At 42.0% G+C, this 20,044-nt stretch overlaps 1 protein-coding gene across 1 annotated transcript in view; it reads left to right on the top strand.

Moving 5' to 3' along the window:
* The window catches only part of DRC11 (dynein regulatory complex subunit 11), a gene marked incomplete at both ends in the record, with an annotated part of 159,482 nt that overhangs the window by 50,418 nt on the left and 89,020 nt on the right, over positions 1-20,044 (top strand). The window contains 2 exons of the mRNA XM_082841611.1: positions 4,558-4,642; positions 13,912-14,034. Coding sequence (XP_082697737.1) covers positions 4,558-4,642; positions 13,912-14,034 — 208 coding nt within the window. The remainder of the gene's footprint in view (positions 1-4,557; positions 4,643-13,911; positions 14,035-20,044) is intronic.

Raw genomic sequence — 20,044 nt, 5'->3', positions numbered from 1 at the left:
GTCACTTAGAGGGCTAATTCTCTGGTGGGGAGGGGGGCTCGGGGGCTTCTCAGCTTCTTTCCTTTGTAAGTTTCCAGGGGAGATCCAAATTTAGTGGTAGGGAGGTGTCACTCATTTTTGAAAAATATTCAACAATCTCTAGTTTGTTGATAAATCTAAAGTTTGATAAATAATATATTCATATTCAGCATTCCTATTCAAATTTTCCTAAATACTTTTTATTTGACTTTTTTATTTTACTTTATTTTATTTTGTTTTTTAACTGACAAAGCAAAAGACTTTAACGGGAAGGGGTGCCCGGGTGGAGAGCAGCAGGGTAAGGGAACCCGGGAGAACTGCTCTTCCTAAATACTTTTCAGGGAATGGATTTAATGAATACCTGGAAGTTTATCTTTTGGAAATTATACTTAATACTAATTAAATATTGTTCCAAAAAGTTGAATTCTTGCTTTTAGAAAAAATGTCATCCCCATGAGACGCGCCAGCACGTGCTTGGTGGTGACTAAATGGTGACTAGGAGTGCAGAAATATCTGGTAAATCCTGTCTGGTCGAGTTCCAGATCCCTTTCTCAAACTTTGTGTTCTTGGGTGGTTTTTCGCCTTTCTCGTTTCTCCTGTTCTGTAGATGCGGGTGAAACGTCTATAGTTCAGTTGATTTTTCATGCAGCCATGTGCTGAGATCCATTTTCTGCATCACTTGGTCCATCTGATGGTTTGGATGCCCATTTGAAGAACCTGCTTTGGCCTTGCCTATTGCAGCAATTTGAGGGCAAATGGAAATTAGTTGGTGGTGCGCGGCGGGAGGGAGTGGCACAGGGGGGAGGATACTAGCACACGCCTGCACGTTAACTTTGAAAATCAGCCGGACGATGAAAGTTCAAATGTAATCAAATGTCTGTGGAGTTAAGATTCAAGCTATAATTGAGGGAAAGCTGTGATTTAAATAATCACCATGTACCACGTCAGGATCTTTACCATGTAATGATTTTGCAGAGGATTTTGTGTTAACATTTCCTTTAAGTAGAAAAGAATTCCCGCGTCTATGAAAGTACTTTCCAAGCTACAGAGAGAAACTGGGGTAATCATCCAGAAACAACTTAACATCCCCTCTCTTCTCCATCCCAAATGCACATCCCTCAGCAAGACCTTTGGTTGTGAGATAAGAGGGAACCTATTGTATTTGGTCAAACATGTACTTTATGCAAGGTAGCCAGGGAAGGCCTCTGTGATATGATGACATTTGAACAAAACCTTAAGGCGAGTGGGTGTGTGTGTTTTCTCTCTGAACGTGAACATCTCTCTGAGCAGGGAGCATGGGGTGGATGGAGAGCAACTGGAATGATGAGTAGGTGGGGGAAGGCAGGAAGGCAGCAGGGCAGTACCAGGGAAGCCGCAGTAAGTGCAGGAACCCAGTCAATCACCATCCAAACCAGGAGACTTGTAAGAATGAAAGGGGGTGCTGTTCTTAATTACGTATAACTGGGCCTGTCCCCAGGAAAGCGGGCCATAGGTTAACCTAATTATGTGGGCGTTGGTTTCATTTGGAGGGAGAGTTTTGGCAAACTTGGAGCAGAGAAACGGCACGGCGTGACTTATGTTTTAAAAGCATTTGTTTTGAGTCCTCAAAAACACTCAAGCTTTACAATGAAACAATAACAATTTACAATGGAATTGCTTGTGAAGTTGGTTGTCAAAGAAATAAGGTGGGTGGGTGTGAAGAAGGGAAAGTGCTCTAACTTTTAATTCAGTTGTATTCCTGGTTTTTATCCAAGATCGTGTAGGCTGAACGATGCACACATAAGACAGAACTCGGTCAGGCAAGTTAACAAGGTTTGAGATATGAGTCTCGTAGACAAGCAGGATCTGGGGCCAAATCTAGGCATCAGCCCTGTGGTTGTGGAGTGTTAGCTGCATGAGGACGAGGTCTGACAGCTTTTAACCTTCAGATCACTGTCTTCCATTGCAACATCCAGAATCTAGTTGGTACTAAATAGATGTTTGTTGATTGACTATGTGCATGAATGGATGGACGCCTAGAAGGATGGATGGATGGATGGATGGATGGATGGATGGATGGATGGATGGATGGATGAGTGCACGAGGCCGCTCAGGTAGCTGCAGTCATGGTAGCTCCATTGACAGAGTGGCACACATAGTGTGTGACCACCCGACTTCCCCACTGCTGGTGCGTATGTCCATAGAACCGCCCCCCAACCCCAGGCAGTACACTGTGTTCAGTTCCTTTCAAAGCAATACTGAGCAGCTGAGTCACGTGCCTGCTGAATGAGCCCATAGGAAAGTTTCAAGAGACCTGAGGGATTTTTGTCCAGACAGTGATGTAACTGTCCTAAGATGTTTGAGAAGCAGTCTATGAAAGGGATGGGGCCAACGCCCTGTGGTGGGGACGGTTAGGGAGGTGCTGGCTGCCGACCTCTACCCAAGGCAGTGGCCCCAATTCAGACCCAATTCAGACTCGTCGCAGTGTTCACTGTCATGCACCTGCCTTTTTAAAAAGTTCCTTTAACAATATCCTTGAGGACACCGTAAACAATAATTGTAAGACTCAACCCCTAAATACATAGCTTTTCAAAATTTTATGTGAGGAACCTGGAGGCAAGGTGGCTGCCTTCTGCTGCACCCCGAAGTATGAGGGCCGCTCAGGATGGGCCCCTGCCATCTGTCCAGCTTCAGACTGAACCAGACGCTTTTTCTGGAACCTCATTTTTCAGACTCAGGTTTGGGGCAACATTTTCTCAAAAATGAACCAAGTGAGCCTGAAGGGAAACAACTGAGGGCATTTGTTGCTAATAATAAAAGTCAAGCTTTCTAGCGAGAATTACAGTTTTGGAAATCTTGTAGTCACCTCTGTGAGTCTGAGAGCTTCTCGTTACTTAGCTTTGGGGTATGAGATTGGTGGCGTCATTAATGAAGGTGATTTTTGGTGCGGTGAAATGTGTAAGCATTGGGAAGAGCCACATAAGTCAGTGAATCATTAGCTGTGAAATGACCAAGATGTTACAAAATCATGTTACAAAGTCATTTTGGGGTGAAAGACCTATTCACTGCAGAGGCACATGGGTTTTGATGTGACACAGGGAAGGGAAAGTTCTTGATATGATTTCAGATTCCACATCACCACCAGCCTTTAGGAAGCTGCCACTTGTCGAGTTGTGGTGTAGAATCAAAGCAGAATGTTCACAGCTATCTAAAAGGCTATTAAAACTCTCCTCTCGGGCTTCCCTGGTGGCGCAGCGGTTGGAAGTCCACCTGCCGATTCAGGGGACCCGGGTTCGTGCCCCGGTCCGGGAGGATCCCACGTGCTGCGGAGCGGCTGGGCCCGTGAGCCATGGCCGCTGAGCCTGCGCGTCCGGAGCCTGTGCTCCGCAACGCGAGAGGCCACAACAGTGAGAGGCCCGCGTACCACAAAAAAAAAAAACTCTCCTCTCTTTTCCAATTACACAGCCATGTGAGGCCAGATTTTCTTCCTATACTTCAACCAAAACAACATATTGTAACAGATTGAATACAGAAGCAGATATAAGCATCCTGCTAGCTTCCATTAAGCCGGAACAGTTACACTGTTCTCACTATTTTTTTTGTTCTGGGAAATACATTCTTCATTAAAAATTTTGTTTATGTGAACACATAACGGGCTTATTATTGTTATTTTTTAATGAAAATGCATATTTTAGAAATGGGTCAGGTTTAATGTTTAATACAGTAAATATCAATAGCTAGAACTCACATAAACAAAAGCTTTGGGGGATCATCAAAAATTATCAAGGGTGTCAAGAGCAACTAAGACCAGAAGTTTGAGAACCACTGTTACAGAGTCATCCGGAGCGTGGGCATCTCCTCTAACCCTCAGATTCTGTTCTTTTGTGGATTAATGGAACTAACTTGATTGTTTTTTCTTTCTATATATGGAATAAATATAACACTCGTATCCAAGTCAGTTTCTCTTGGAAAAATTAACTTCATTTCCCTTCTGAAATCCCTCAACATTAAATTTCAAAGTCTGCATTTTAAAACATAGAAACTATATGGTTACAGAAAAAAATTACTATTTGGAACTCTTAACCTACGGGACCTTAGACTCGCTAAAATCTAAAGCGTGCATGCGTATTTCATGCACTAGTTCTAAATCTGTATTTCGAACAATGCCATGCTTCTGTTTTATGTCAAAATCCTGTGTTTATCCTAAATTTCAAACAGGAAGAAATAGTTTGTGCTTCTGTCTTTTCATTTTTAACACAAGCGCAGAGTATCTCAGTAATTAAAAAGAGAAAAAAAAAAAAGGCAGAAAATTACAATCTGCTTCAAAGAGAGGTGTGTCTGTCTCACAGTCACAACTGCCTTGAGGAAGGAAACCTGTTCCTGAATGTCACCAGGTCCTTCTGCTTCTTAGAGACCGGATGTCTGGCCAGCAACTGGCAGGGGGCCCCTCTCCTAATAACTGTCACTCATTTCAGTGAACCTGACCAGAGCCAGCTAGTGGGGAATGCAGCAGAGGGGGCTGTGCTCATGGATGTTCATTCTGCCTTTTTTCCTCCTCAGGAACTTAACGGGCACATTTCCCAACTACCCTACAGAAGAAGAAGGAGGTTCAGCTATTATTTTTTCCAACAAGACACGACAACAGGTACAAGTATGCGTGAGAAATAAAATGTAAATATATCATAATCGCATTTCTTTAAACTTTAGAGATAATGACTTTTGCAGTGTTATTAGGTCTTGGTTATTTCCCTACAGATGTTTACCTGGAAGTACTTTGGTTGTTTATCCACTAAGGTGCTTACAAAATGTTTTAGATGAATCCATGCTTTCTCCTGTCTTTGAAAGCGATGTGACAACACAGGAGTCTCATCTTCTTAGTCAGTGATGAGCAGCTCGATTCCAGGAGCCCTTTATGTTCTGGTCCCTGCCTGCCTCCCAGTATCATTTCCTGTCCCCGTCACCCCATCTTCACACCGTCAACTCCAGCGGTCCACTTGCTCGTCCTCCTCGCTGCCCACGCTGCTGCCCCTTTAGTGCCTTCGTGCATCTTATGCTCTCCCCTCACTCCAGGATGCCTTCTGCCCTTCCTCCTCTGCTTAGCTCCTGCTTGCCTGTCAAGACTCAGCTCTTTGCCATATTAATGCTCTTCAAGAGAAACACCCTTGGACCATCTCTGTAGATGCTCTAGTGGCACTTGATGATTGACATCCAAAGCTGCTTTTAGAAATGCCTTAATAAACCAGAAATAGGAAAACTCTTCTTAACCTCAGAGTATTTATCATAGAAACCAAGAGAAGATTTGCATTACTCAACAGTGAAACGTTTAGAAGCATGACCATTAAAAGTGAAACTCAAGAAAAGAATAATTGCTATCAGCACTATTAGTTAATACTCTCTGGAAGCTCTAACAAATGCAATAACATAAGAAAAAGAAAAGAAGTTACAGATATTTAAAAACTGGCGATTTTATTATTGTTTTCAGATTATGTGATTATATACCTAGAAAACACAAACTTATCAAAAAATTATATTGACATATTGTGCAGAGTTGTACAGAATTATACAGACAAAATTCACTGAAGAAAATGAAAGAAGACATGAATAAATAGACTGATGGTTTGTTTCTCTGGATAGAAGGATTCAATAAAATACACATTATCTTTCCATTGTTTATGCAGTTAGTGCAATTCCAATAAAATCAAAACAATTTTTTATTGACAAAATTATTCTCAAGTTTATAGAGAAGAATGAATGCATGACAATATCCAAAAAGTTTATGAAAAAGGACTGTAATCAAGGGAACTTGCCCTACTTGGTATAAATCAATTTATAAAGTAATTGAGCCATCACGGTACTGGGAAAGGAGTAGACAGATAACAGCAATAACAAAAATAGTATGTCATGTGCAGCATTTATTGGACAAATATTCTGTGCCGGGTCCTATGCAAAGGACATTATGTAAATTATAACTCATTCAATCCTCCCAACCCACGAAGATCAAGCCATTTGGCCAGATTCACAGTTAATAAGTTGGGGAGCTGAGATTCCAACCCAGATAATCTGACTTCAGGATAGTGTGCTCAGAAATTGATTCAGGTACTAGTTGGAATTCAGAAATATAATCCTGACCTAAGTGGAGAAGGATTAACTACGCAATAAATAACATTGGGACAACTGGCTCTCCATTTGAGGAAATTAGTTGAGCTTTACCTCCCTTAATATACAAAATAAATTTCAGATGCATTAAGTATTTACATGTAAAATATTAAACCACAAATTACCAGTAGAAATTGTTTGATATTTAATAATAATGGGGAGTAGTTTTATAAGTATATCACCATAGGCAGAAATCATAAAGAGAATAAGCTGACATCTCTGACTAAATGAAGCTTAAATAGCAAAAAATATCATAAATGAAATTAAAATCATATGATAAAATGGAGAAAATATTAGCAACGTAGCTGACGTTAGGTATCTTTCATATGTAGAGTTCTTAGTAATAAGAAAAATCTGAACACCTCAGTAGAAAAGGCAAAAAATATTAAAATAATTAAAAACATTTTTAACTCACTAGGAAAGAAATTTAAATATAATGTTACTGTATCTCTTTTCACCTATAGGATTGCTAAAACTTTTAACTTGTGATAATAATTGGAGTTGGTGAGCGTGTGGAAAAAAGTCACTCTCGCACATTGTGGCTGGATACATAAATTAGCATGACATTTTTTGAGGGCCATGGGCCAAGTAAATATCAAAATATTTACTGTGTATACCCTTTAACCCATAAATGCTCTTCAAGGAATTTATACTAAGGAAAAAATAGAAACAAGTTGCCATAGATGGGCAACAACAGACTTTTTCTATTAGCAGCAAAATAGTAAATATTTGTGGAACATACAGTCTCTGCTGCAACTACTCAACTCTGCTATGATAACATGAAAGCAGAGACAATATGTAAATGAATGGGCATGGCTGTGTTCCAATAAAGCTTTATTTACAAACATGGGCAGCAGGCCAGATTTGGCCCATGTGATGTGGTTTGCTGATACTTGCCATAGGTGACTGAAACAGCTGTTCTTGTCTGCACTGTTCACAGCATTGACAGAGAAGAAACAGGCTGATGTTCGTTACTAGGGAATTAGTTAAGTAACGTGAAACATTAACTAAGCAGCAGTAAAAACCATGCTGTAGATGAGGTTTTGTCAGCACTACTGACGCCACAGTCAGCATCCCTGGCTTCCTCTGCTTCCCCGCCTGAGCCCTCAGGATCAAGGGGAAGAGCTCTTCTCCCAACTCCCTGTCAAAAGCCAACATCAGCTCCCAAAGCCTTCTCTCCACCCTCCTGTCCTTCTCCCCTGAACTGTGTGACCACTTAATGACCACCCTCTTGTAGACAGTTCGAGCCCTCCCTTGAGTGACTGTCATTTTGATGTGATGTTATTTCACTTTTTTACATGTTTAGGTCTTGTCCCTCCAGCTAAATCATCCGGCACAAGTTGTGTCTTGAAAGCCCATGACAAGCAGCCAGACATGTTTCATGTTAGTTTTTAAAGGTAACAATTATAGAATTAAGAATGTTGGTGGAATGTCTAAATTGTCCATCAGAAACTCTCAGAAGTAGAGTTAATGTCCAGTCAAACTAAAAGCAAAAGAAAACAGAAGACGTCTGGTTAACACGTACACTAAAATCAAACAAAGGGAGCCCCAAAGCAGCATGACTTTAAAAGGCAGATGACTGAAGAGTCAGGACAGCATCCTGGTGAAGAATCCGAGTTCCACTAGGTCTGCAGCCTTAGGCAAGCGACTTCCCCGCTGCGTCTCAGTTTTCTTGTCTGCGGATGGAGATGCTAAAAACACCTGCCTCCCTGGGCCGATGCAATAATTAGATGAGATGATACACGTAATGTACTCAGAACAGAGCTTGGCACCCTGAAATCATTCAGAAAGTCTTAGCAATTGTTACTAATGGGAGGAGAGGGAGCAGGAGGGAGAGGAAGAAAGGAAGAGGAGAAGGTGGGAGGGGAGGGGAAGAGGCAGAAGAGATAGACCAAACATAATCACTATAACATACACGTAAACAGTCAAATTTCTATTTGTAAAAACAAAACGGTGCAAATACTTTTTCTGAAGTGAGCATAATCACATTGATGCCAAGCCCCCCAAAAGATGGAATACAAACAGAACCCCAGGTCAGTCTTCCTTATGAGCATAAATGCAAAAATTCAAAGTGAAATATTAGCGAAACACTACGATCAGTGGTGTTTACTCCCGAACGCAAGCACTGTTGTGTTTTGGATGTTCTGTGAATACATTGCATCATGTAAAGAGATCCAAAAGGGAAAACCATAAGCTCATCACTGTGGGTGCTGAAAGGGCATTTTACAAATTCAACTCCCTTTCTTGATATTAAAAAATAAAACAAAAAATGGAATATATGGATACTTCTTCAACATGACAAAATATTTCTTAGTTCAAAAGTTAATATCATGCTTAATGAAATTCACAAGAAACATTTCCACTGGTGTCATGAAAAATACAAGGATGGCCATTATCACCATTGACCCACAGGATCTATTGAACACTATTACACAAGAGGAAGAATGTAGAGATAGAGAATTGGAATGGAAGAGGGGAAATGGTCACTTTTTGCAGATATGTTCTGTACTTAGAAAAGCAAAGAGAATAAACTGAAAAACGCCTTAAACAATATGAGAAGTAAGACGGGGAGTTACAAAATTAATATGCAGAAAGAGAAAGCTTTTCGACGTTCAAACAGCAGCTACATGGAAAATATATTAAAAGAGTCCATTTAGGGCTTCCCTGGTGGCGCAGTGGTTGAGAGTCCGCCTGCCGACGCAGGGGACACGGGTTCGTGCCCCGGTCTGGGAAGATCCCACGTGCCGCGGAGCGGCTAGGCCCGTGAGCCATGGCCGCTGAGCCTGCGCGTCTGGAGCCTGTGCTCTGCAACGGGAGAGGCCACAACAGTGAGAGGCCCGCTTACCACAAAAAAAAAAAAAAAAGGAGTCCATTTACAATGGCAGCAATGACACGAAGATAAAATATCCAGGAATAAATTTGATAATAAATGTGTGTTCTATGGGAAGAAAAGCTTAAAACATTCTGAAGAATGAAAATGAGCAGATGGAAACCGTATTGTGTTCTTAGGTAGGAATACTCAATGTTATAAATACTTCAACACTCCCAAACATCATCTATACATGTAGTACGATCCAAATAAAAATACCAATAGCATTTTGTTGGAGTGGGGAGTCAGGGTATGCAGAGGGTGACTAATTTGATTCTAAACTTTAGGTAGAAAGTAAATAACCAGGAATAACTAGTAAAATTCTGAGAACGAAGGGTAATGAGGAGGAACCAGCCCTGCCAGGTATTAAAACATGTTTTAAAGAGCCCATTGATACAGGCACATGACTAAATGAAAAAGAAAAGAAAATCAAGAAATATATCCAAATACACATGGAAATTTAGTATATAATAAAGAAGCATCTCATCTTTCTTGCAGAAGGAAAAGAAAAAAGACCATTTAATGAATGGTATTATAATAACCAGGTTGTCAACTAGAAAAGAAGAAAATTAATCTCTATCTCTTGATACTTTAGCCCAGAATGATTCCAAATGGATCAAAGATTTAAATGTCAAACAAAACAAAAACACAAAAGAACCAGAAGCAGCCAACAAAGAAATATGTCGTAACCTCAGAGTGGGAAAGACCTTTTTACCTCTGTCGCACAACCCAGGAGACATAGAAGAAAAAAAACATAAATTAAACTACATTAAAAAAAATTTTTAACCTGCATGGCAAAACCGACCCCAAGTAAAGTCAAATGACAGATGACACACTGCAAGAATTATTTGTAATGAGTATCACAGATAAGAGATCAGTTTTCTAATATATAAAGAGCTCCTGCAGCTCTATAAGAAAAAACTCAATAACCCAATATTTTTAAAGCCAAAGGATATGAACAGTTCTCAGAAATGAAAATCTAAATGGATTTGAAACATAATAAAAGATGTTCAACATATGAAAAGACAATCAACCTCACACGTATAAGAGAAATGCAAATTAAAGCTACACTGACAGACAAAATTGATAGATTAAACCTCATCAAAATTTAAAACTTTGGGGCTTCAAAAGATGCCATTAAGAAAATGCAAATACAAGAACAGACTGGAAGAAGATATTTGAAAACTTATACTTGATAAAGGATTTGTATCCAGAATGTACAAAGAACTCTTACATTTCAATAATAAGACAAACATTCCAATCAAAAAATGAGCAAAAGACTCGAATAGACAATTCACAAATGAATATATATGAGTAGCTAATAGGCACATGGAAGGATGCTCAACACTGTTAGTCATTAGGAAGATGAAAATTAAAACTATAATTTTATTTAAAACTATAAAATTAAAACTATAGTTTTATTTAAAACTATAAACTGTAAATAAACTATAAATAAACTATAAATAACTATAGTTTATTTATATAAATAGTTTATGAATAAATAAACTATAAATAAACTGTAAACTATAAATAAACTATAAATAAACTATAAACTATAAATAAAACTATAGTTTTATTTAAAACTATAATTTTATTTAAAACTATAAAATTAAAACTATAGTTTTATTTAAAACTATAAGGTACCATTTCACAACCACTAGGATGGCTGTAATTAAAAAAAAAAAAAAAAGACAATAACAAATGTTGAGGATGTAGAGAAGAGGCAATCCCCCTACATGGCTGGTGGGGATGTAAAGTGGTGCAGCCACTTTGGAAAACCAGTTTGTCAATATTTTAAAAGTTAAATACAAATTTACCAAATGACTCAGCACTTCCACTCTTAGGACTTTATCCAAGAGAAATGAAAACATATGTCCATGCAAAAAAAAAAATTGTATGTGAATATTTATAGGAGCATTACTCATAATAGCCAAAATTTTGAAACAACCTAAATATCCATCCGTTGGTGAATGGGTGGGTGGAATGTGGTATATCCATGCAATGGAATATTATTCAGCCATGAAAAAGGAACAAACACCTTATACATGCTATAACTTGGGGGAACCTCAAAAGCATGATACACAGTGAAAGAAGCCAGACATGAGAGACCACATAGTATACAATTCTGTTCATATGAAATGTCCAAAAAGAGTAAATCTATGGAAGCAGAAAGTTGATTAGAGCCTGGGGAGAAGGGCAGGAGAGGGAAGACAGATTAACAATTAATGGACATGAGGGGATCTTAGTAGTGGGGTGATGGAAATGTGCTAAAGATGATTTATGGTGATGGTCGCACAACTTGATAAATTTACTAAAGAATGATTGAATTGTACACGTGAAATGGGTAAATGTAGAAAATGTAAAATATGCTTCAATAAAGTTATACATGTATTTTCAAAAAGAAAAATAAAACAGGTAGCAGGCCAGATATGACCTTTAGTCCCCTTAGTTTACCAAAAACGTGATGGCTGACTTCATAGGCACTAAAGTGCACCTCTAATTTTGGGAGGTTTTGCTATAGTTGAAGAGCACGAGCAAAATAAATTCCATATTGACACCTAAAAAAAAAACCCCAAAACAAATACAACAACATGACATTTTTCACCCGTTCAACTGGCAAACATAAGCGCCGTGTCGGTGAGCATGTGGGGAAATGCGTAGTTGCCGGCATCGCTGGCAGAAGTGTAAATCAGCAGAACCCGGTGGAGGCCGTTTGATGGTATTATACCTGTATGTGCACGTGATCCAGCGTGTCTCCTCGTGGGAATTATCCTGCACGTATGCTCGCACACTTGCAAAATGACATTTGCTTGCGTTGATTCATGGCAGCTTTGTGGATAATAGCAAAAGATTGGAAATAACCTTAATTTCCATTGGTAGGAGAATGGTCAAATAAGTGACGAATGGGGAGGAAACATTTCACTACATGCTCTTTCGTAACTTCTGAAGTGTGGATGGTGTAAATGTTTTATCTATTCAAAATAGTAAATAAACTGGGTAAAGATCTAGAGGGAACAAACAATGCTGTTGATGCAGTCGATACACTGAATTTTATGCTTCACAAATAAGGATTTTATCCTCTTTTCAGATGCATATATATATATATATATATATATATTCAAGTTTCTGAAAGTTTCCAAACTTCCGAGAACCAAAACATGTCCATTTTCCATAAGTGCACCAGAGCATAAAAGTCCTGGCAGCCACAGTTTGGTTCTATGAGTGGAGGTGAGCCTGATCCCCAAGGAAAAAATTACTATTCTGATAACAAGGGACTTTTAATCCTATCTAAAGACACCCTTTTTATTACCAAATAATGTGCACAACATATACGTCACCTCAACTCCCCAGTGCCCCCTCGCTGAGCGCCCCCCGCCCCTGCAGAATCTTCATTAGAGCCTAGGGGACGGGTGAGCCTGAGGATGGTGTGGAGTTAGACACATGACTATAGGTTTTATTTTTTTAAGTCCAGATGGTGCCTGAATAGTCTGCTTTGTTCATGATAAAGCTGTTTTGAACACTTTTTAAAGGTATGAAGTAAGCTCCTAAAAACAACATAGCTATAAATTCAAAAATACAATACTAGAAAATAAACTTCAGCATTTTAGTAAATCACAGTAAGGCATCATCAAAGCTTGATCCCAGGAGGATGGTTTAGTACAACACGCTAGGGGTGAAATGATATTAGCCCTTTTTTTAAGTGCATACCTTGCTGTCCAGAAGTAACCACTGTGCTGAATTTGGTGTTTATCATTCCCTTATATTTCTTACACTTTGACTGTGTGTGTATGTATCCTGAAACCGTAACCGTCAAGTAGCATTTTTTTGTTTCACTAGATGCATTTCACAATGAAGGATAAATTTAGAGATATCGTTCAGCATCTTGCCTCTTTACTTTCTACATTATGCAGGTCATCCCGGTTAGCACCTGTTTGAATCCCAGCTCAAGCCACTTACTAGCTGTGTGTGTTGACCGTGGGACTGAACGCTCTGTGACCCATTTCCCTCATCGATAAAACAGGTCGCTAACAGCTTCCACCCGTGGGCTGTGCTCGGCAGTAACTGAGCTCGTCTTTGTGACGCTCTTAGAGCCATGCCTGGCGATCATTCGTGCCGTGGATGGAAGTGTTGACTTCATTCTAAAGCTGGGGAAACTGAGGCTCAGAGAGGTTATCCTGCTTGTCTCAGTCACATGACCAGTGGTGAGCAGAGCCCGAGGGTCAAACAGGCTATGTGTCCCATCACGGTCACCATCCTGCCTCCCAGAATTCACAGTGGGAGAGAGCTCAGTAAATACCTGCTGTATTGAATGGAATTATATAGCTTTTTACAGACTTCCACTAACTCTCCGGTGATGCTAATCCTATGTGAACCAGGTATTTTTTAACCAATATTTTACATTTTAGGAGAACAAATGGATTTTCGTAGGAAATACAAATTAAATCACAGGTGAAAGACACCAACTCTGAGGAGAGACGCGTGATCATATATGGAGTCCAAGCAGGAGTTCTTGGCTGGGATTTGGGGAAGGGGTGTGCGTGGGCCTGGTGCATGGGCTGCGGCTGAGATGCTGACGGAGCCGAGACCTTTCCTGGTGTTCGTGGAACCCCTGGGAGCCAGAGCAGCTCTGAACCCACAGGGAATTGGTTCAGAAATGTCCACCCTCTCTATATATCTGCCCTCCAAGATCCCACTGCTTCCTCCACTGATGAATCCAGCCAAAGGCAGATGGCAGGAGGGAGACCAATGCTGCTAGGAGGGCTGGGTCTGTGGGCCCAGAGCAGGGCAGAGGAGGGACACTGCACAAATACTTCCTTCCAGATGGGAAAAATAGTCCTCATCTCGATCCAACTCTATGAAAAAGCCACGATGATTTTGTTTTTTACCAGGTTATCGAGGATATTATTGCAAGCCAAGAAGAGGAGGAAAAAACCAAAAAGAAGAAAGAGGAAGAGAAACCCAAAAAAGGCAAAAAAGGAAAGGAAAAGAAAGAAACAAAGGAAAAAAATAAGGTAACGTATTTGGAATTTGGGGATTTTTTTGCTTTTTTGCTTTAAATCCGTGGAATAATCTCAAATTTGTTGAGACTATAGTCACTCGTTTCCTTGGGAACCATGCTATCTACCAGCTGTTTTCCTTTTTTTTTCTTTTTTTTTTTTATGAAAGCTGACACTTTTATTTTCTTATTTGTTATTTATTTTATACATATTCGTGTATATATGTCAATACCAGTCTCCCAATTCATCCCACCACCACCGCCCCGCCACTTTCCACCCTTGGTGTCCGTACGTTTGTCCTCTGCATCTGTGTCTCTGTTTCGGCCCTGCAAACCAGTTCATCTGTACCGTTTTTCTAGATTCCACATTTGTGCGTTAATATACGATGTTTGTTTTTCTCTTTCTGACTTACTTCACTCTGTATGACAACCTCTGGGTCCATCCACGTCTCTACAAATGACCCAATTTTGTTCCTTTTTATAACTGAGTAATATTCCATTGTATATATGTACCACATCTTCAGTTTTGTTTTTCATGTTGGTCAACAGTTGCCATCTTTTCTATGACTCATAAATACCTATTAGGATAAGGAGTGGTTTCAACAACTCAGATACTTTACATTATTCACAAATGTGATAGCTTTGAATTTTCATTCTTCAAGATAAATGATTCCACTCATCTTTTCTCAAGGGTAGAGATAAGGAACGGTTCTTGGCAAACTAAGTGACCACTACAAAGTCAAAATAATTGTGTCTGCTTTCACCAAAGTGTGTTCATTTCCATTTATCACTTCACGTCGACATCTTGGACCTGTTTTAACAGGACTTGTTTCTTACTACCCAAAGGAAAGCAGAGTTCAGAGTCACTGCGGACCGGGCATGCCCTGTGCCATGGGGCTGCTGGGTGGTGGGCGGGCAGGGGGGTGCTGCTGTCCTGGGTGCGATCGGAGGGGTTTTCACCCTCAAACATGTGGAGAGACCACTGCCAGGGTGGTGGTTCTCTCTCTGCATAAACTCCTTCTTTGGGAAATGGAATTCAGGCTGAAAGCTGGCGTCGTCTGAAAACGTGAATATGTTCACTGTAGCGGCTGGCCCAGACACATACTGCTTCACAGCTGACCAAAACCCTGATCTGAATCGGAGTGGATCCCGAAAGGTTGTGTCCCTCCGTGACTGTCCAGAAGCAGAGGCCCAGGTCTAGCTCGAGTAGCCGTGGCCACGATCCTCATGTTCTGAGGATGCCCACTGACGCGCAGACTCGCAAATTTCTCTGTGGGAGAAGCAACTCCCTGGGGTCTGGTAGGTGCATCACAGTGAGAGAGAAATCGGACGGGCTGTGTAGCCAAGGAGTGATTGGACCAAGGAGGCAGAAGCTGTGAGCAAGGGAGAGGGGGTGATGGTGAGTATAAAATGTCAATACCCACAGTCCACGAAAATGCAAGGGATAAAAGCCAACCTCCTGTTTAAAATCCTTTGGCTTGATTGAGGCCGACACTGCAGGCGAGGGTCCTTTCCGGTGGTCACGCCTGCACGGTGATATGCGGAAATCAAGCACCTGCCCCTGCTGTCCTGCCCTCTCTAACTGTGTTCCATTGTTTTGCTGTGCGGACAAAAGAAGAGAGACCCCTCCCCACTCATGTTGAGAACAGCCCACTCCACTGTAGTGGATGCTGAATGGGGCCCCTCTGATGCCCCCTTCAGGACCAAGGGGCTCAATCCCCAGCTACCCAGGATGCGGTGCTGACCCCTCACACTTAGTCCCTCCCCAGGAACTGTTCAGGGGCTAGGGGGGTGCTTCAAGTGAAGTGAGCCGCCGCCACGGGGCATGGGCCTTCAAGGACAGTCACATTAGGGACTTCCCTGGCGGTCCAGTGGTTAAGAGTCTGCGCTGCTACTGCAGGGGGCACGGGTTCAACCCCTGGTTGGGGGACTGAGATCCCGCAGGCCTGCACGGTGCAGCCAAAAATAAATGAATAAATAAATAAATGAAATGAAATGAAATGAAGAAATAGCATCATCTTGGGAAAAAAATAAAAGATAGTCACATCAGGGTACAGAGACCCAGCCCCTCACCTCCCAGGACAACTCTGAAGTGTTCTCCTAGCTCCTGGGCTCCCTGTGGGATCAGCTACCACTCTCTTGCAATTGCATCCCAGTTCAGCTCCCCCTCTACCCAGTTCAGCTCCCCTTCTGTCCAGCTCAGCTCCCCTTCTACCCAGTTCAGCTCCCCCTCTACCCAGTTCAGCTCCCCCTCTACCCAGTTCAGCTCCCCCTCTGTCCAGCTCAGCTCCCCTTCTACCCAGTTCAACTCCCCCTCTGCCCAATTCAGCTCCCCCTCTACCCAGTTCAGCTCCCCCTCTACCCAGTTCAGCTCCCCCTCTGTCCAGTTCAGCTCCCCCTCTGTCCAGTTCAGCTCCCCTTCTACCCAGTTCAGCTCCCCCTCTGTCCAGTTCAGCTCCCCCTCTACCCAGTTTAGCTCCCCGTCTGTCCAGTTCAGCTCCCCCTCTACCCAGTTTAGCTCCCCGTCTGTCCAGTTCATCTCCCCCTCTACCCAGTTCAGCTCCCCCTCTGTCCAGCTCAGCTCCCCTTCTACCCAATTCATCTCCCCCTCTACCCAGTTCAGCTCCCCCTCTGTCCAGTGCCACTTCTCTCCCTCCCTCCCTTACAGGTGATATTCCCAAGAAACCACCTGCACATCCTCCGTCTCAGTGTTTCCAGGGAACCCTACCCAAGGGACCAGCTATTTGCTCTGTCTCATGGACTTACAAAGCTTTCAACCTTGTTACCTTTGTGATATTTTAAAAAGGGTCTATTTTCCCTTTATGGAGATTAGTTGAAATATTCAGATGTTTTTATATGAGATCTTTCCCAAGTTTTCTGACTACATATATGGGGCTGGCAACTGAGAGATGACCAAGTGTTATAAAAATACTCAAAGAATAACCATACAGCTTTGCTGTTGTGGTTAGGGGTTAGAGTTAGGGGTGAGTCAGTATCTGCAAGTTAAACAAAACTCGTTTCCTCTGTTTCCTGCCTTACCCTCTAACCAGGATGAATAATAGACGTCTTTTTCTACAGGTCAAAATACTAATTTCCACATAAGGATTTGAATAGCTGGTCTCAGGAATGCTTCCTGATTCTTTAGGAATGATTTTAGAATAAGACTTTAAAAGTCAATGGAAAAGGCAATCTGATCTATAAGAAACATACCAACATCATTTAATTGTATCAAGCTTTCGTAGAGATTAACATTTCACATTTTAATAATCACATTGTCACTGTGTAGACCTGTACTTTTCATATAAATTCATTTGTAAGTAATTCTGAAGGATTTTCCCCATCGTTTGCAACTACTTCATAAATGCTGATGTACTCAAACTTTGCTTTTTTGTCCAAAACCATTCATCATTAAGTGACTATTTAATAGCTAGTTAATAAAACACTACCACTCAACAAAGACCAGATTGTGTAGCAGATAGTTTCAGATTTTTATGGAACAAGCTTCACTAACAGTGAATTTTAATTTGCAAGTGTCAAACTCACTCATGCATATTTAGAGGAAGAGATGCTTAGAATAAAATTGAAATTCTTCCAGTTGTCCCTTTTCTTAGGCACTGCTTCAAAATTATCTTGCCAGGTGGAGGAGGGTTTTAAAAATTAACTGTATCAAGTGAACTGTCTTTTGAATTTGGGGTTTTTTTTTTTTCTGGAACAAATTAGAATTTTACGGGTGCAGGCAGAACAGTAGGGCAATAGGGGGTCTATGGGTTCCCTGGAAACACTGAGACGGAGAACGTGCAGGTGTTTTTTTGGGAACATCACCTGCAAGGGAGGGAGGGAGAGAAGTAGCACTGGACAGAGGGGGGGAGCTGAACTGGGTAGAGGGGGAGCTGAACTGGGTAGAGGGGGGAGCTGAACTGGGTAGAGGGGGGAGCTGAACTGGGTAGAGGGGGAGCTGAACTGGGATGCATTTGCAAAGGAGCATAAATATCCAGGGAGTAGCTGTTGGGAGGGGCCTGGAGGGTGAGTGGATCGTAAGGCTGGGCGGGGGCAGTATTCCAGGCAATCTCCAAGCCACAGAACCAGAGGACAACTTCAGAGCATGGATGACAGGAGGCCAGGATAGCTATGCAGTGTGTGGAACCCGGAAAGGCTGCAGCAGGCAATGAGTGATCCCTTGGGGGGCCTGGCAGAGACTTCTGCAGAGAGAAGGTGGACAGAGAGAAGACCCTGTAAAGAGGCCAAAAAGACAAGCTGTAGACTAGGAGAAAGTATTTTCCAATTATATATCTGACAAATAATTTGTATCTAGAATATATAAAGAATTCTCAAAATTCAACAGTAAGAAAAAAAAGTGTCTTTCTTTGAAATCTTTTGTTTTAAATCCATCTCTAAAAGTATTGAGGATTGCAGGTAAGGAGATCCCCTTAAACAAGGGCTTTGATAGAGGAGATGCTGGTGGCAGAAGGACATTTTCTGCAGACCAATAGCAATCTCTGCAAATATGATTTCAATACCAACATAATTTTATTTGCCTCACTCTGGACCTCATGTTGGCTTTAGAAACAAAAATACAGAAAAAGAGCACTCTGTGATCCATCCCTACAATTCTTTTCTCTTTCTTGTTTTTCAATGTTCCGTACGTTCAACCATTTGGAGCTACTTTCAGTGGTTTTGTCCTGCCCGTGACACATGCTCACGCGAATACTAAGGAGTCTTCTGTAAGTTTCCTCCAGCCATAAAATGACCTGACGTGGTGCTCACTTCTTCTGGAAAGATCCTTGGACCTATCCATATGCAGCACGATTAGCTTGAAAAGCTATTGTTTGTCTGCAGTGCCACCCAGCCGCTCTGACCACAGTGCCCCTTGGCCCAAGGAGGTGCTCCACATTGAACCGTGGAGCCAACCACGTTCTTATATAATTTTAGAGTGTTTCAAACCAAATTTTGCACTACTTCACACAGATGGAAAAGTGAGTGTCATGGGTTTCCAGAGGCTGCTATCAGGAACAAGGATTTCATTATGGAAATATACATACCGAGCATCTTCTGTGTCCACTGAAGTGCAGTAAGAGAGGGGATATAAGGAAGTGAGAGGCTTCTGGGCTGTAGAGGCAGGGTCTCTTAACCCAGGGAACACAGACCCTAGGGATACACACCCTGAAATTGTACGGAATTATGCGAGATGCATTCTCCTGGGAAGAAGGTGTATGGGTTTTCTTTGTGTTTTCAAAGGATTCTTCCCTCTAAAAAGCTCAAAAGCCACTGCATACGGAAAGGACATATTGGGTTGTTTAAGGGAAGGGCCGAGAGAAGCACTGCAGACTCAGAAGAGAGTGAGGCTCTATCAGCATTGGAAAAGGTGGAGGCTTCCCGGAGGGGGTGGCATCTCAGGAGAGCTACAGGAGTGTACGCACATCTCGTCATCTCAGGGGAACAAAATCTCCTGGCCGCTGCCCCACCTCCTGTCCTGCACTTGCAATCTCTTCTTCCCGCAGCAGCCAGAGTGCCCGGACTCCAATGTAACTCTGATCAGCACTCCTAACAACGCTTGAAACTCAGGAGCTGTGCAGTATTTATTTCTGAAGGAATGAGGAAGTACTCAGGTGAGGACCCTAGGGTGGAAGTGGTGGATGGAAAAACATGGAAAAGATGCAGGAGATATGGCAAAGGATAACCAGCCTGGTGGACTGGGTGTTTGAGGTGGAGAAGGAGACCAGGAGTTGAGGTGGCTTCCAAGCGTCTTGAGCAACAGGAACTGGCTTCAGAACCTTGATGGCGGGACATCCAGGTAGATGTCCGACAGTCAGCTGGAGGTTCAGCATGAACTCAGGTGGGGTCAAGACATGGTGTCGTTGCAGGAGTTGCCCCTGTGCAGGAAACCCTAGTGAAGGCGGGAGGATGGGTGGGTTTTAGGAAAATCAGTGTGGGTGTATGTTGGAGGATCTGGATTACATCCATCTATGAGGGCAGGGGGAAGAGGTGAAACCAACCAGGGAGATGGAAAAGCCTGGCGGCGGGGAGAA

This window comes from Leucopleurus acutus (genome assembly GCF_964270905.1).
Source record: "Leucopleurus acutus genome assembly, chromosome: 6".
In the NCBI taxonomy this organism is placed as follows: domain Eukaryota; kingdom Metazoa; phylum Chordata; class Mammalia; order Artiodactyla; family Delphinidae; genus Leucopleurus; species Leucopleurus acutus.
The sequence above is the reverse complement of the archived record's forward strand: the minus strand, read 5'-3'. Positions and strand labels throughout refer to the sequence as shown.